Genomic DNA, 17885 nt, shown 5'->3' with positions numbered 1-17885 from the left:
AAAATCCAGCTTTTTTCTATTAAGCCGGATAATACCACACTTCTTGCAAAATGTTTTTGTTGAGAGTATAAAGGATTCTTGAGACTAAAAGTATGAGAACTACTCTTCTATGGAGATTAAACTAAAAGCTTTAAGTTCATATAACTATTGAAACAGTCATTCCCACTTTAGGAATTTTTACTACAGATATAATCTCACAAAGATGAGATAACGCATGTACAAAGTTATTCATTGTTGAATTGTTTGCATTACTAAAAGGTTGGAAACAACCCGGTGAATGCACATCAGTTGAGAATTGTTTGTATTGAGATATATCCATACAACATAATGCTATATTATATATGAAGCAGGTGTGAATTTATCAATGTGGAACAATCTCAAAGATATATTAAATCAAAAATTCAAAGGGCCAGAAAATGTGTAGGGTACACTACAGTTTGTGCAAAATTATATGTAGTGTATGTATGTGCATAGACTACGTGTTGAAGGATATACAAGAAACTGCTAAAGTGGTTGCCAGTGTGGAGGGGAGCTGTGGGTAAGACTAGGAGGAAGACATTTCTAAAAATCTGAATACCTCTTGAGCTGTTATAAAAAATACAAAAGACAGCTGTATCTGTTCCCCCAAAAAATCCTAATATTTTAAAAATTATTTTTTTATTTCTTTCCTAAAATTAGATGGCTAATTACTTAGTAGGAGCTAAACCAGGTTAAAAATCCAAATCTAACTCATCCTGGTTCTACCTTCTTTCCATTACATTAAAATTGCCACACGCTCTCACGGAGTGGCAAGACATTCACAGAAAACAATTGTTTTATGTAGTGGTAATTGTTTTGTTGCCGTAATGAGATGACCTGCCCAGGAGACCCAAGAATTTGCAGATGACTGGAGTCAGTCCCAAGAGGCTGGAGCAAAGCTCCTGAGGAAGGGGTACACTGAGTTTTAAAGAGGTAGTGAGAACAGTTTATTCTAAATGGAGGAGCGTGATCAAGACAGAAGTAGGAATACATACAGCACCCCTGCCATCAGTGGGAGACCAGCATACAGCATGGTCCCCACACCTTACCATGCATCTGAATCAGCCAGAAAGTTGATGAAAATATAGATTGCTGGGCCCACCCTTAGAGGTTCTGGTTCATTAGATCTGGACAGGGGCCTAAGAATTCACATTTCTAACAAGTTCTCAGGTGATGCTGAGGCTGTGGGACTGGTGACTACACTTAGAGAATCAATATATTGAGAAATTGTGGTTAACAAAGGGATTTTAGCCTGCAAGAAAACTTGAGATATGTAATATACTGAAGTCCTGAGGAGAGACAGTCCGAAGTTATTAGTTCCTGGGCCTTCTTTAAGGAATGTGTGCCAAGTTCACAGATTGGTACCTCCATCAGCATTAATTTCTTCGTAGTCTACTCAGAAGGTGACATTATTTCCAAGAGAATTTTCTTAAATGAATCCTAGTTCCTAGCCTTGTGCCTCTGGTTCACGTGAAATTTATTTTTCTGAAACTACTTTCTTCCCTAGGCATAATAACTTATTAGAAAGTAAGATTCCTGTAGTCTGAGGTAAAAAAGATATGCAGATTTTTATAGACAAAGAAAGGCTATGGAAATATTCTAGATTAAAGGAGGCTAAAGATTAAAACTAAATGCAATTCCTACCCCTAGACTGGATCCAGTGTTAGAGGGGCAAAAACGCTATAAAGGACATTATTAGGTCAATGGACAAAATTGGTATATAAATAGTACATTAGATAAAAGTATTGTATCTGTGTAATTAATGAATTGATTACTGTGGTTATGTAAGAGAATATCCCTATTCCTAGGAAATACACACTCAAGTATTTAGGGGTAAAGGGCCATAATTATGTGCCTAATTATGTGCATGGTTCAGAAAAAAAATTGATTTCATAGAGCACGTAAATGGTAAAACAAATGGGATAAAATGTTAACAACAGGCAAATCTGGTTAAAGGGTTTGCAGGTGTTCCTTGTACTACTTTCATTACTCCAATTTTAAGTTTAAATTTTTTCAAAATGAAAAGGTTTTTCAAAAAACATGCAGAAAAGTGAAACAAGTAAGATGTAGAAGGTTGTTTTCTTTAAGAGAGAGAAAATTTCCTTTGGGCATGAAGTTGTACTCTCAGAAAGCTTTTCTATCACTTCCCCTAAATATCAAGAAATAGCCCTTAGAGTCAGCCTAATGAGCACATTCTCTGATTGAGTTCTAGATTTCTATGACAATGTCTGTAAAATATTACTGATAATTTATACTAAGAGGCATGATTATGATTTTATCATGAGTTGGTTATATTTTTATTAGATGATTATTGCCAGTATTAAATATCAGCTGGGTCTTGATCGAAATGCTTGTGGGAAATAGGAAACTACTTGGAAGAAGGAAACTAGGGGAAATGAAGAGTAAACCAGAATCTAATCTGAGTATTTTGCCATTGGGGTAAAAATAAAGGGCAGAGACTTAGTAACGTTCTTCTAATTGGTCCCCCATTAATTTGCAATCAAATGGTTTGGCTTTTAATGAAGTCTGTGATGTTACTAGAGTCAGCTTATAAATCGCATTTTGCATTTAATTCTTTCTTACTTGGCTAGCTCTTTTTTATTTACCTTTTTGACCGTGATATATGTTGATGCCCTTGGAAACCGTTCTCCTTTCCAAGTATTCCTGCCTAGAGTTGCATCTCTCTCTCAGCTTCTTTCTCAGTAGTCCAAATTGATAGACTGTCAAATCACAGATGTCCTCCAACTTTCAGTTATTAATTCGGCTATTTCATTTAATGTTATTCTCCTCTAAGTAAGAGTTTATTATCACAAATGATTTTAATAATGAAGGTCATAAGTAATTAAACCATGAAATTAAATGAAAGAAATTAATTTTTCTCCATGCTGTGCCTTTTACTTCACCTTGCTAAGGTCAACTTCCATTGGCTAAATTTTCATCCCACTCAGGCTAAAATTCTTTTTTTTCTTTTTGAATACATTATTGGAGACTTGATAGGCTTATTATACTTATATATCTCTATTGTGTAAACCTGCTCAAGGAAGAATATTTCTTTATTGTTAATTCTATTTTTCTTGCCATCTGAAGTTCATGCTATATAAAAGACACAAAATTATGTGTAAAGATACATTTCAAATAAGCCCTATAATAATAGGTTGCTATTAACCTGCTTACTTTCTTCTATGAGAGCAATGATTATTAAGTAAATAAGTCAAAAGCCACATTTTTAAAAATTGATGATTTTATTTTATTTTTTTTTCCTTTTTCTCCCCAAAGCCCCCAGGTACATAGTTGTATATTCTTAGCTGTGGGTCCTTCTAGTTGTGGTATGTGGGACGCCACCTCAGCGTGGCTCAATGAGTGGTGCCGTGTCCGCGCCCAGGATTCGAACCGACGAAATCCTGGGCCACCTGCAGCGGAGCGTGCGAACTTAACCGCTCGGCCATGGGGCCAGCCCCAAAATTTATTTTAACATTAGAGCCTGAAATGGGCTCTTTTTCCAACATTGGATACATATCTAACCATAGAAAAGTGAGCAATTTAAAACAAGACGTAGTCCGGGTAATAGGGCCAGAGTAATTTTTGTAATGAATCACGTTCATTACAAAGCCGTACATCAGATTCTTCAGTTTACCCAGATTGATGCACACTTTGAACACATAGGAAATTTAATCTGCCATGCAAGGACACTTTATTTTGTGGCTGTTATGGACTCTTGAAGTTTCTTTTGGCAGATGGAGATGGACACATGGATCACTTACTGCCAGGCTGTGAAGATAAAAACTGCCAGAAAAGCAGCATTTACTTAATGAGATCTGGAACAAAGCAGGTATATCAGCCTGTGTTTTGTTTTTTACAGGGGAAGATTTGTGCTAAGCTAACGTCTGTTGCCAATCATCCTCCTTTATTCTTTCTTCTCCCGTCCCCCAAAGCCCCAGTACATAGTTGTGTTTAGTTGTCAGTTCTTCTGGTTCTTGTATGTGAGCCACCGCCACAGCATGGCTACTGACAGACAAGTGGCATGGTTCCACACTCAGAAACCAAACCCAGGCCACCAAAGCCGAGCACGCGGAACTTTAACCGCTAGGCCATCAGGGCCGGGTCAGCTTGTTTTTAATGTAAAAAGACTTGAGTGCTTGAAAAACATCTTCAGAGATTAGAAAAGGTATCTGAAGAATCAGAACAGAGAGAAACCAAAAATAATTTATTGGCTTCTTCATTTTAACTTAATTAAATCTATTTTTTATTGCTTTATAGATGAAAAAAGTACTATTATGATCATTTCTGGTGAAGAAGCCCATTCTTGGTCTTGTAATTAAATATCTGTTAATCATTTATGGGCTGTGAATATGGTAAAACACACTATAACTATAATAAAGGGTTATGTAGAAGGACATTGTATCCATTTTCAAGGCTAATGTTGTTTTTATTTGGGGTATCTAGATCTGTTTCATACTCTCCTGCTAACTTTTTACCTGTATCTTGTAGGTAAACAATGTAGAATCCGATACACACTGTAAAAGATTAATATGGGAACAATAGATTATGACATTGAGAATTTTTCCATGTTGATAACACCTAAAAGGAAACCATTAATATACTAGTAGAATTAATCAGTTTTATTTTCTCTTTTGGGATAATAAATGATAGAACAACATATTGACTTCTATAGCCCTTATAGGTAGGAAACATCACATGTTACACTAAGACACTAAACAAAACACATCTTCATACAGTCAGCATTCTAAAAACATTTGAGTAATACACTCGTAAGTTTTATTATCTTGAACTTTTAAGTTTTGCATCACTGAAAACATTAGGTCAAATAACACTTCATCATTGTTTCATAGGTATAAATAAACCTAGTAATTACAGCCTGTCTTCAAGTGACGGACTACTGAAAGAATATTTTCAAATTAGACAGTCAGCTCTCTCTGAGAAGATAAATGTCACAGCTCCTTGGTGACTGTTAAGGATATCATATTAATGAGAAACCTTTTTACTTTTTAGACCTTAGTACATTTACCTTAACAGGAATACTTTATCCTCATTAATATACTGTCATCCTATTCAGAAATTTGTGATAACTTGACATTTTGTAAAATTTCTTATCTTCTTCTAAAACAAAACCAACAGTTTTTTTTCAAAGTCAAGTGAAACATTAAAACATTTTGATGATATATAGTACGTACTTTTTTGCTTTAAGAAAGATTGAAAAATTGATTAAAGATGCAGATGAGTTTTTTAAAACAGCCCATTTTCTGTAAATATATTTTTATCATTAAGCTGTTTTTTTTCTTTTTGCCTTGGCAAATTATGCTTTCTTTGGAAACCTAGAAAGTGTTCGGGATACCTGTGTTCTAAACTCTTTTCAAGAACCCATTTTTAATATGGTTCGGCTTGGGACCATGTAAACGATTCACCTGCTTATAAGAAAAAACACATCTGCAGGCATATTTGGCATCCTGTCATTTCAAGCCAGCTGCACCTGCTTCTGTTTGGACATCTCCAGGTTGTGTCGCAATATCCATACTCTTAGCTAATTATGGACACATCTATAATTTTAATGGCATATTTTCTGCTCTTTCAGATTTTCAGTTTGCGTTAGGTTATTAAAAGTGAAAATTCAGGGCCGGCCCAGTGGCGCAGTGGTTAAGTTCACATGTTCCACTTTGGCAGCCCAGGGTTCACTGGATCAGATCCTGGGTGCAGACCTACGCACCACTTATCAAGCCATGCTGTGGCAGGCATCCCACATATAAAGTAGAGGAAGATGGGCACAGAGGAAGATGGGCGCAGATGTTAGCTCAGGGCCAGTCTTCCTCAGCAAAAAGAGGAGGATTGGCTGCAGATGTTAGCTCAGGGCTAATCTTCCTCAAAACAAAAACATACTGAAGATTCAGGCATTCAGAAGAGAAAGGGATTTCCAAAAGCTCATTTTGAAATTAACATAGTCTCTGTTCTTTAGAATCAACGTAGAAAGAGAAAATTTACTAGAAATGGAGCTTCTGGCTGTTTTAGTGAAAAAGCTTGTTCTCCTGAGGCGGCCGAGCTTGTCAAGGCTGTTATCATTTGGAAAGCCTCAGAGCTTCTTGCCTCTGAGGATGATGACTCAAGTCATCATCATGTATAGGAGGCACAGCAGGAAAACAAGGGAGATTGTCATGTTCTAACTTTCTTCCTAAGCTGGTCCTCCTGAAAGGACATGAGTTTAGATGATATTACACTTTGCTTTAATTTTTAAAAATATTCATTTGAGGTTATATGTCCACTCAACACAGATTTTTTTTTAAAGATTAGTTTTTTTGTTTTTTGCAGGGAAAGATTCGCCCTAAGCTAACATCTGTTGCCAGTCTTTCTCCTTTTTCTTCCTTTTTCCCCCTAAAGCCCCAGTACCTAGTTGTGTATAATGGTAAGTTCTTCTGGTTATTCTCTGTGAGCCGCCACCACAGCATGGCTACTGACAGACGAGTGGTGTGGTTCTGCACTCAGGAACCGAACCCAGGCTGCCAAAGGAGAGCACACTGAACTTTATCCGCTAGGCCGTCAGGGCTGTCTCTCAACGCAGATTTTAAAATGGGAAATTCATCTATGTGATTATTAACATCAGTTCATCCTAAGATTCTGTGATTCCATGAAGAACCTTGTAAGGCTCCTTCTACCAGTTCAAGGGAAGATGACTAGTGATAAATTTCAAAGGAGACTGTTTTTTTTCCCGGTGTTAGTTACCTATTCATCAAAGTTAATTATTATAACATCCTACCATATTGTAGAGATAAAGAAGTAAGATGCTGCTTATCTTGAAGAGTTCTAATGGATCATCTGTTTTGCAAATGGTGAATTCTTTTTCTAAAAGAACTGTAAAATCTAATTTTTTTCCTCTAAATCCATAGTGGGTTCCAGTCTTACAGGAATTCAGCAATAAGGGCACCCTCTGGGGCTTTGTGCCATATGTGCATGAAGAAGCAACTGAAATAGAAATTCCAATTACCCTTCGTATTGGAGACTACAACATGGATGGCTATCCAGATGCTCTTGCCATACTGAAGAATACATCTGGAAGGTATGGAAATTAAGTCAAATGAGGAATATTTTTAAAATGTCTTCACTTTGACACTTTGTAAATGAATAGCAGTTAAATATGGGTTAGTCTCTTAAATAAGGAACACGATGAGCTCAGTTCCATACATGGTTCCTGAACTTTTCATAACTGCTGAGAATACCTGTTCTTTTTCACAGAATTATTTTCTGTAGAATGAAATGAACATCTAATCTAAACTACAAAGCTTATTTTTCATTCAACAAAACCTGATCTTTAAAAGATCAAAATCTTTTATTAGCAAATGGCCCAGTTAGATTTTGAGACTGAAGACCATGATGCTTAAGAGCTGAGCCTAGGCTTCAGTCTCAGTCTCGCCACTTACCACCTGTGTGACCTTGAGCAAATTACCTAAACTCCTCATCTATAACATGAGAGTAATGTACCTCTGTTGGAGAGTTGCAGTGAAGATTAAATGAGGTAAAAATAAACGAAGCGATTAGTAAGGTACTTAGCACGTACTGACTTTACTCTCAATGAATGCTACCTTACTCTTGCTTGTTTTGTAATGGCATTGAAAATTCTAACGTGATTATTGATATTGTTGGTATATATAAAATGTATGAGTACATTGATTGCGTTATTTGTGATTTTGAATGCTGTAGATACTTTTCTTCCCTTAAGCAGAGGTAGATAAACCAATATAGTGAAATTCAGAATTAGCCTGAATCTTGGGATATTCCATAAATATGACTCTTCCTAAATTTTAATATCGGATTGTTTTATTCATATCATGATTAGTTGTATTTCTTGGTCCTTATTCCTTCTTGCCTGCTGTATCATATCTATCCATAATTTTTATTCTGAGCATTAATTCATTTGTTGACCCTGGAATTAATGATGATTCAGCTCCACATTTACTATCAGGCTTATGATGCAATACAACTTCTCTGGAAAAAATCAGACCTGTTGTTGATTTTTAACACCAAATTGTCTAGAAATCTGATTTTTAGAGAAACATACATTATCAGTGAGTATCCCTAAGTATTTATGGAAAATGATGGACAGTCTGTACCTAAACTTTTCTAAAGACCTTGATTTGAAATTATAATTGCTCTGAACTGTGTTTGCAGACTTTTCCAGGGACGTAATTATCATGCTCCGTAATGCAGAGTGTATGTACTCACAACCTGTGTGTGTGAAGCAAAGCTGACGTAACCAAAAGAAATCTTTGACTTGAATGTGACTGTTGTTCCTTTTAACTTTATAGTGACACATAAAAGAAATGTAAAATTGCTTTATTTGGGACATTAACCCTATTCAAAAGAATAAGAAATTACATCTTAAATTCATTTAAGTCTATGATTACTCATCCTTAGAAGAACATGCAATTTTATTTTTGTCATAAAAGTTTATCAATATTTTCTCTTCTAAACCTTCACATATTTGACTTAAGTTTCTTCACCATTTAGTAATAATGATGGTACCAACAGCTAATTCAGCAGGGAGCACTATAGCTCTACAGGAAAAATCAGACAAGAGGCAGTCATAGACTCTTGATGCTTTTATAGAAGCAGTTGTTTAAAACCCAGGGTTTCTTTTTTGTTCTTCTGAGATAGAAGAGAGGTGAAGGATAGATTTCAGTGCATCTGAGTGTTCGTTAAATCACTAGATGAGAAATGGGCCTATACTTGAAAAGGAGATGTGTCTAGGAGAATTCAGTGTAATAAAATTTTTGAAACATAGAAGAAGGAAAAAGAGACATACTGTGCATTATAGTTCTTTCCTACATGAATTCACTTTTGTTGAGAAAGCATTTTATAATTTTTAATTGATTTCAAGACTGCTACATTGCTGAGAATTAGTTCCGGGTTGATGTTTCTAATTTGAAGCGTTGCTATCTGGAGAACTCTGTCTCCTTTTTTCCTGCAAGTTTGAAAATCAGGTAGAGATTAACTATGCCGATGAGAATAAACTCCGCAACATGTATTTCATAAAAAGAAATTTTGAAGCCATGGTTTGTTAACTTGTTTTGTTTTTTTGTTTTTGTTTTCAGAAGATAGCTGTTGTTTGGGTTTCTATTTGTACTTTATTTTATAGTAAAAATCTAATTTGTCTAAGTTAACCTTTAAAATCATGTTACATGAAAATCATCTCTATTAATGGCATTTGAGAGAGGCAGCAAGTGGTGCTAAACAAAACAACGTGGTTCAAGATCAGCTGTTTACATCTGGGCCACCACTAACGGAAAGCCTGTTTTGTTCCTTGGCTGTCCCATTGCTACTCACTTGCCCTGTGTTTAGTTATGTTGTCTTAATTCTCTGAATTTTCTTTTTTTTTTCAGAGAAAAAAGGCAAACTTAACATGATATTGTTCTAATCGTGTACTCTTAAGCCAATAATAATTCTATTTTTAGAATTTTTTAAAATTTCATTTATAAGGTAACACTGAAAAGATGTTTTATGTCCTAAGCCTTTAGTATAGAACTGAAAAACTTTTTAAAAGAAACTGAAGGACAAATTATAATAAATAGGATATCTAAGCCTAAAATTAGATTTAAAAAATTTAAAACAAAGGGTTTCAGCAGCAAAGGGGCAGATTCTGAGTATCAGCCATAATAGCACCCAAAACCTGTTAAATGGTAAGCAAATCAATTAATGTCCAAATTCGATATATTCCTTGTTAGTTAATGCCAGGAAGAAACAACTTTAGTTATAAAGTGATTTTCATACATATTACTTGACAGTAACTTTTTATAGGGTGGTATTATCTTTATTTTATAAATATGAAAATAGTCTCAGATAAGTCAGACAATGTGTCAGAGATCACACAGTTGCAGTCAGGACTTTAAGCTCACGAAATCTAAATCTTTTTTCTTTCCCTGTAAGAAAAAAATTTAGAAGGAAGGAAGTAGTAGATAAGCAAAAATAACATGTTTTTGCCAGAGGTTAAAAGTGATAATTTGGTCAGATAGTAAATATCACTCTGACAAGAGAAAAAAGGAGCAAGCTGGAGACAAATAAAATTCAGAAGTTTTGTGAGCCCTGAAGAAGAAAAAATAAGTATCTGTCTATATATTCCGTGGCAATAGTTCCTCACCACAACTGCTTGCTGTCAAAGGAGATTATGTGCAAGCAAGTGGTCTCTTATGTTAGTAATTCAGAAACCAGAAACCAAACTCTTGTCAGGAAACTAATTGCTGGGGACTTCTGCTGAAGGTGTTAGCTACTTATCCGTTCAGTATAATCTGCGTTTGCATCTTCACCCTTGGCTTTATAGAATAATTTAGCTTCACATTGATACACTGACTCACCAAGAAAAGTTTACGTTATGTTCCAGATGTTCTGCTTTAGAAAGCAAGGAGAGTCATAGTACAGGAACCTATATCTACTGGAACATTTCTAACCACTGTTTTTTTCATTTTCATTATGAAATGTATCAAAGGGTTTCATCATCATTTTAAAATAAATCAACCCTCTTACCAATTTTATATTTTATACTTCAAATGATTCACCATAATTTTTGTTTAAAATAAAGTTATTCATCATCTCTTTCATGGAGGTAACAATGCAGCAGACTTCCTAATTTGCAGCAAAAGAAAAAAATGTCCCGTGACTATTCTACCTGTGAATGTTTAGTGGTAGTTTGCAAAATAAATCTTGATTTGCTGTGTCACATACCATATCAGTGCTGCTCTCTCTTCAGATGTTACTGGAGAGGATTGCCTGTGTCTCACCTTATAACCTTATCATTGTCTTGTGACCTAAATCATTAACTAGTCTTTAGTTAATGAAGGTAACTCTGGGTAGGGAAGTTATCTGCATTCATAGGTTATTGAAGACAAAAGAATATCTTTGCTTAGAGTATTTTAAAATTGCAGGTAGAGGTAGAGCAGGGTTGTTTTTGTAAAATATTTGTTTTCAAAATTGAAAAGGGTGTTGAATTCAAGAATCATAATCATTTTACTGCTTGGATTTAAGAAAATTCATTGCTTTCTCCTCTGCAAGTTATCGTAAAGCCTCTGGGAGTTTCAATATGTGATTTTTTAGTATCAGTTTTTACAATACAGAATATCTTATCAGGCTTAAATTTGCTTTCATTTTTACTCTATTTATGATCACATGTCTTGTTCAGTAGTCTTGAAGAACTCATACTGTCTCATCATTGAGGAGCTCACAGTGCTGTGTTAGCTCACCTTCACTCGCCGACCAGCTCCAGCTTCAGTAGTTGGAGTATGTAACAATCATATTTTTTCTACAATAAGGTTGCCTATTCTTTTGTCCTGATGAATCCCATATTAAAATCCTTAATCCCCTACTAAAATGAGAAGAAAGACCTACTAGTCAGTTATGAGGGAAAAAATTATGTAGTTATTGAGCTAAAACACTGGCAAGCTCTGTTAATTCCAAAAGGAGATATATTAAATATTATTTACTCTATCACCAATTTTTAATCAATCTATTAATAATTACTCCTGCACACTAAATTCATTGGCATAACATTGCATTCTTCTATAATTTTTACATTCCTCTGAATGTAGGTATAGCCCCTTCATATTTCTAATGTTATTTGCCGTTTTTGTTTCATTCATCAGACTTGATAAAGGCTCCATTTTATTGCTTCATTCATGTCTTTGTTTTTATTGTTATTATTGTAGTTGCCCAAAGAATCACTTGTACTTTCAATTATAAGGTGAATTTTTCCATAAACATTTTACCTCTGTTTTTATATTTAATTCCTTCCTGTTTTGCTTTCTTTAAGTTTATTTTTTGGTTTTGTGTTTTGGTTTATTTCACTGAATGCTTCGTTAATAGATTTTTGCCCTTTTCTTATTTTCTAATAAGCATTTTTAAGACTAAATATTTCCTATATACTTGGCTTTATACCACATATTTTGATAATTGGAGCTTTCTTTGTTCTTTTTTTTTTTTTAATTTTAAGTTTCTCTTAACCTAAGACTTATTTAAAAGATGTTTTTAAATGTGCACATAAATATGTTTGAGGAATTGTTTTGTATTGTTTTGAGGTTTGAGTCTGTATTTTTATTGTTTATTCTTAAAGTTATTGCATTGCAAACATAAATGTGTCTTGTGCAATACCTTTCAAAACTTGTTGAGATTTTTCTTGTAGTTTTAACAGATAGCTCAATGAATGGTTATTTGAAATATCATTCATGTTAATTATGTTATTTAAATCTTCTATATACCCTTACATATTTTTTGTGTTCTTTTAAGGGAATCCTTCACTATGAATGTAGACAGTTGGTCAGCTTCTCTTTTTTCATTTATTTGCTTGCAACCTTGATTATTAGGTGCGTAAGGTTTTATGACTGTTTTGTCCTCCTCACTTCTTTTATTAATCGTGAAATATCTCTATTTTTCCATTTAATTCTTTTTGCTTTGAATTCTTTTCCTATAATATTACAATTTCTACACTGTTTCTTTTCTCAGCATTTACCAGGCATGTATTTCTATCCCTTCATTTTCAACTTTTATGTGATATTTTATTAAGGAAAAAATTGCATCTAAGTAAATTGCAAAGATTTTAAATATATAACTTGTTGAGTTTTGCTAGTGTTTATCCCTGTGTAACTAGAACTCCAGTGAAGATATCACACCAGAAAATTCTCTCATGCTTCTTTTCTTATTAATCCCCAGCCTTATAGGTAACCAGTGTTTTGATTTCTGTCAGCATAGGTTGGTTTTGCCTGTGCTTGAACCCCAGAACACTGCTGAGAGTAATTAAAGAAGATCTAAAAAAATAGACAGAGATACCATATTCATGCATCAAAATACTCAGTGTTCCTGGAAGGTCAAGTTCCCTCCAGCTTGATCTACAGACTGAGTGCAATTCCAATCAAAATCCCAACAAGCTGCTTGTAGAAATTGACATGCTCATTCTAATGTTTATATGAAAAAAACTAGATTAGCTAGATTAAAAACTTAAAAGTCAAAATTATCTTGAGGAAAGCAACAAAGATGGAAGACTCATGCTACCTGACTTGAAGACTTACCATGAAGCTGCAGGAATCAAGACACTGTAGTATTTGCAGAAGAATACACACAGAGATCACTGGGACAGAACAGGGAGTCCAGAAATAGATCTATATAGATTATGGTCAACTGAGTTTTTTACATAGGTGCCAATACAGTTCAATGTGGAACATATACAAATGACCAATAAATATACGAAAAGGCATTCAACGTTATTGGCAATTAGGGAAATGCAGTTAAAGCTATTATGATATAATGGCTTTCACGCCAACTAGAATGGTTGCCAGCAATTAAAAAAAACCCAATAACACCAAACGTTGGTAAAGATATAGAACAACTGGAACTCTTATACGCTTTTTGATAGGAATGTAAAATTGTACAACTATTTTGAAAAACTCTGGCAGTTTCTTATGAAGTTAAACATGTACCTCCTGTGATCTAGCAATTCGATTCCTAGGTACTTATGCAAGAGAAATGAAAACTTTTAAGTTCACAAAAAGACTTATAAAAGAATGTTCATAGCATCTTTATTCATAATAGTACCAAATTGAAAGCAAATCAAAGGTCTCTAAGAAGAAAATAAACAAAAGACAGTATATTTATACGATTTAATAATACTCAGCAATTAAAAAAAGTAAATTACTGAAGAAGGGTAGTTGGCAATATGGATGAATCTCAAAAAATTTAGGTTAAGTAAAAAAAAGGAGTACCTGATGAGAGTTTTAAAAACTGAATATATGAGTCTCTGTCTCTTAATAGTAGAATTTAACCCATTCAAAGCAGTATAATTTAGTGGTTAAAAGTTTGGACTGTGGAGCCTAGATTCAAATTCTGGCTCTACAGTGTATTAGCAATGTGATCATGGAAAGTAACAACCTCTCTGTGTTGCAGTTTTTAATATCTGCTAATGAGAGTAATAATAGTGCCTCCCTCATGAGGTTATTGTGAGGACCAATGAGTTAACATATGCAAAGGACCTAGAACAGCGCGTGGCACAGCATGTGTTCTATGTGAGTGTCTACTATTATTTTGATTATTTAATAATAATATTTTGTGGTCACATGGCTTGATTTATTCTTGCCAATTTATGTTTTGTATTCATTGTGTTTTTTTCTCAGTTTTTTCCCCTCTTTTCTGCCCTCTGTTGGATTGTTCAAATTTTTCTTTTTTCATAGTTTTGTGTGTGTGTTTTGTTTTTTGTGTTTCTCTGTGAGGAAGATTGTCTCTGAGCTACCGTCTGTGCCAGTCTTCCTCTATTATATATGGGATGCCACCACAACATGGCTTGACAAGTGGTGCTTGGTCCACACGCGGGATTGGAACTTTCGAACCCTGGGCCATCAAAGCAGAGCACGCGAACTTAACCACTGGGCTGGCCTCTTCTTTTTTATAGTTTTAAGATGATTTGTATATTATAAGTTTCATTTCTGCTGTGGCGGTTGCACTTAGATGTTTAGTACATATGTTTAAACTTTATTTTTTAATGAACTGTTAGAGACATGGTAGTACCTAAGACAAGAATCTAGGATGCATTCAGTTCTCCCCCGACCCCAGTCACTCCCCATTCAGTGATCTCACCACCATGTTGATATCATCCAATATTTATTTATTTATGTACTTATTTTTACATTTTGTTGCTATAATTGTTTACACTTGGGTACAAAGTTCACTAGTTTCTTTGATCACCATTGAACACTGTCTTCCATTCTTTCTTTGATTTGTGTATTATTTTTCTGGATACATTATCAAATAATTCTATCATAGAGAGAGTCTGCAGACTCTTTCTGTTACCTTGCATGTCTGAAAATTTCTTTATTTTTCTCCAGCGGGGATGCTAACTTGGCAGAGTATAGGATTCGGGGTTTAAAATGATTTTGTTTTACATCCTTAAAGATACTTCGCCATTAAATTCTAATACTCGCTTTTGCTAGTGGCAAGTCTGATATTAGTCTGATTGCTCCTTTGCAGGAACCCTCTTTATGTTCTAAGATACGGCTTTGTACTTTATCCACAGTGTTCTAAAATGTTACTAGATTGAGTCTAATTGTGGCTCCTACTTCTATAAATTTCTTTTTGTTCTTTATGGGTTTTTTTAATTCTCTTAGGTTTTTCTTGTTTGTTCATTTTTTCTGAAGCTTATGTTAGAACAAACAAGAGAGCTTCTGGATCTGTCCTCTTTGTCTCACCCTCTCACCCCCTCCCTTTTTTTTATCTTTTTTCTTTTGTGCTACGTTCTAGAAGAATATTTGGGTCTACTCACTACCTTGATTATAGAACTGAATAAGATAGAATTTTGGGTTTAATCACTATAAGTTACCTGTCATCACTGTGAAAACAACTCAGAAGATATGACTTACTAGCAGTGGGTCAGGAGCATCATCTTTGTAAGCATTTTGTTTGTATAGGACAGCCCATCATTAATTACAGAGAAAGAGTAGTGAATGAAATATGAGTGTATATGCTAGTCTTTCCAAACAGACTATTTTGATAAATTTCATTACTTGTACCCTGTTGCTACCAAGATAAATTCCAATAAGCATTTTCTGTATAATTGATGAGTGCTTTGCTAACTTTGTTTTTGCATAAAATTATACTGTTATAAAGTAAACTAAGCTTTTTAGCTGTTGATTCATCAGCATATACAGTTAGCTTTTGTAAATGGAGGGGAGATGCTGGGAAAGGAGAAAGGCATTCTGGAATAGTATGATTAAATCCATTTTATTTCATTTTAATCAACTTTCTTACAAAGTTTTATGGACTCCCAGGAACAGTGACACTGTTCCTTCAGAAGAACAGTAACATGGAAGATTTTCAGCTTTTATTTTTGTAATTCTTACCAGCTGTATGAATCAGACTAATGATGTTAGAAACTGGCTTTATGGAATCTATTTCCCAGGATGACAGAGTGGAAAATGGGTCTCCTAACAGTCCATGAACAAGACAAGACTTAGATTCAGACCTCTGTGTTATGTGTGTACTTGCAGTAGGTATGTCAGTCAAAGAAGAAATAAAACACAAATGGAGTTGAGGTTTTTTTTCCCCAAATTTTTGGACAGCATTTATGCCAAAAAGAATTTAAGTGAGAGTACATTGTGAAATGTGTTTCTTCCACTACATTATATATCACATAAGATTAAAAGAAATGTTTATTTCTAAATGCAGTTTAGGAGAGAAAGAAAAGAGCGTGGACTTCGGACTTGAGTTTAAATGCCCGTGCTGCCACTTAGGAGCTCTGTCTCCTTCAGCAAGGCATTTAGCCTATTTATATATCTATAAATCTATAAAATAAGAATGGTTATACCTACTCTGCAACTTTCTTGTGAGGTTGAGTGAAATACTGTTCCTTCCCCTTCCCCCTCAAGCTTACCTTATTAAGAAACCTATGCGTATTTAAGCTAGACTGTCAACAGCATGAATGTTGACTCTAGTTCCAAGATATCTATGACAGCCAGGTGACCTCTGACCACCTGTAGACCCCACAGATTATTGTCAGGGAAAAGTCCGATGGCTATTTTATTCCTGTTACTTTTGAACCCCATAGAGCAGTTTATTTATATGTTAGAAAATTTAAAACATATCAATCTAAGCATCTAAGTATTTTGTTCAAACCTAAGTAGTTTAGTCAGATTGGAATTTTTTTTTTTGAAATACAGCATATTTATTTGGAAAATAGTAGTTTCAAAAAAATCCCACAGATTGGAATATTTTAAGTAAGGATGGAATCAGTTGACACCTTCCAAAGGAAAATGAGTAACACTAAAAGAGAGAATTAAAAGATAATTAGCCAAAAGTTTTCTTCTATTGATTTCAGGAAGCAACTTAAAATTTTCCAAGTATTTCCAGACCCTCAGTTTGCAGCCTTTTTCTCTCTGAGGCCGATAAATTAAATGCTGTAGCAGATCACTGTCCAGTGTTGTTACACATGACTTTAAAAAAATAATAATAATAGGTCTGTGGTAGCAAGATCTATCTTTTTATGTATGTCTGTCACATTTTCTCACTTTATCAGCAAAGAGAGAGGGACAGTCATAAAGAATAATATATATAAAGAATACATAATGAAATTATAAATTAATTTTATCATCCATTGCCTTTTTATCTTTGTCACTAAATTAAATATAAATAGAATTTTTAAGGGCTCGGCTGTTTTTTACACAGGACAGTCTTGATTCGGAATAATTGTTCTCTTCATCCTCAGTATCCACAATATGCAAACATACCAAATAGAAACGAGGTAGCAGGGCAGTATGGCACAGTGCAATGAGAATTAGATTTGATGTAAAAAGATTTGCCTTAGAGTCCTGACTTTCAGTCATAAGTTTCTCACCTGTAAAATGAAGCAGATATTTGTGCTGCATTACAGAGGAGTTGTCAATAAAATGGATGACATATGCAAGAGGAAGCTTCCAAGTATTTTATTAAATTAAGCCTCTATTTTAATCTTTAATTTCTTGATAACAGTTTTTGACCACTCAAAGTATTTACAGTGATTAAATTTACTACACTTAGAGATTACATTATTGAGATCTTGCGTATAGTATGATCTCCTTTAAATATACTTTATATTTGGCATTAGCATTGCTGAAAAGAAATAAGACCAAGAAGATAGGTCATAGCTAAAGAAGAGGCCTGTTCCTTGGTGTAACACTTCTATTAAGTGAAATATTTGGGAGAGATGCTTATGAGTTGTTTTAAAAGAAAAGATTCAGATTTCTCTAGCCTGATAAATATGAACACAAGTTTTGACTCTAACACTTCTGTTAATAGGAAAAAAAATTAACACAACTTCCTGAAGAGCAGGATTCTTAATGAATCAGAATAATAACCTATATATT

General features: G+C 34.3%; 1 protein-coding gene across 1 annotated transcript in view; it reads left to right on the top strand.

Moving 5' to 3' along the window:
* Positions 1-17885, top strand: part of ITFG1 (integrin alpha FG-GAP repeat containing 1) — a 266617-nt gene that overhangs the window by 117589 nt on the left and 131143 nt on the right. Inside the window, exons 9-10 of the mRNA XM_005608247.4 lie at positions 3753-3847; positions 6912-7081. Of these exons, the coding sequence (XP_005608304.3) occupies positions 3753-3847; positions 6912-7081 (265 nt within the window). The remainder of the gene's footprint in view (positions 1-3752; positions 3848-6911; positions 7082-17885) is intronic.

This window comes from Equus caballus, chromosome 3, assembly GCF_041296265.1.
Source record: "Equus caballus isolate H_3958 breed thoroughbred chromosome 3, TB-T2T, whole genome shotgun sequence".
Lineage (NCBI taxonomy): Eukaryota > Metazoa > Chordata > Mammalia > Perissodactyla > Equidae > Equus > Equus caballus.
The sequence above is the reverse complement of the archived record's forward strand: the minus strand, read 5'-3'. Positions and strand labels throughout refer to the sequence as shown.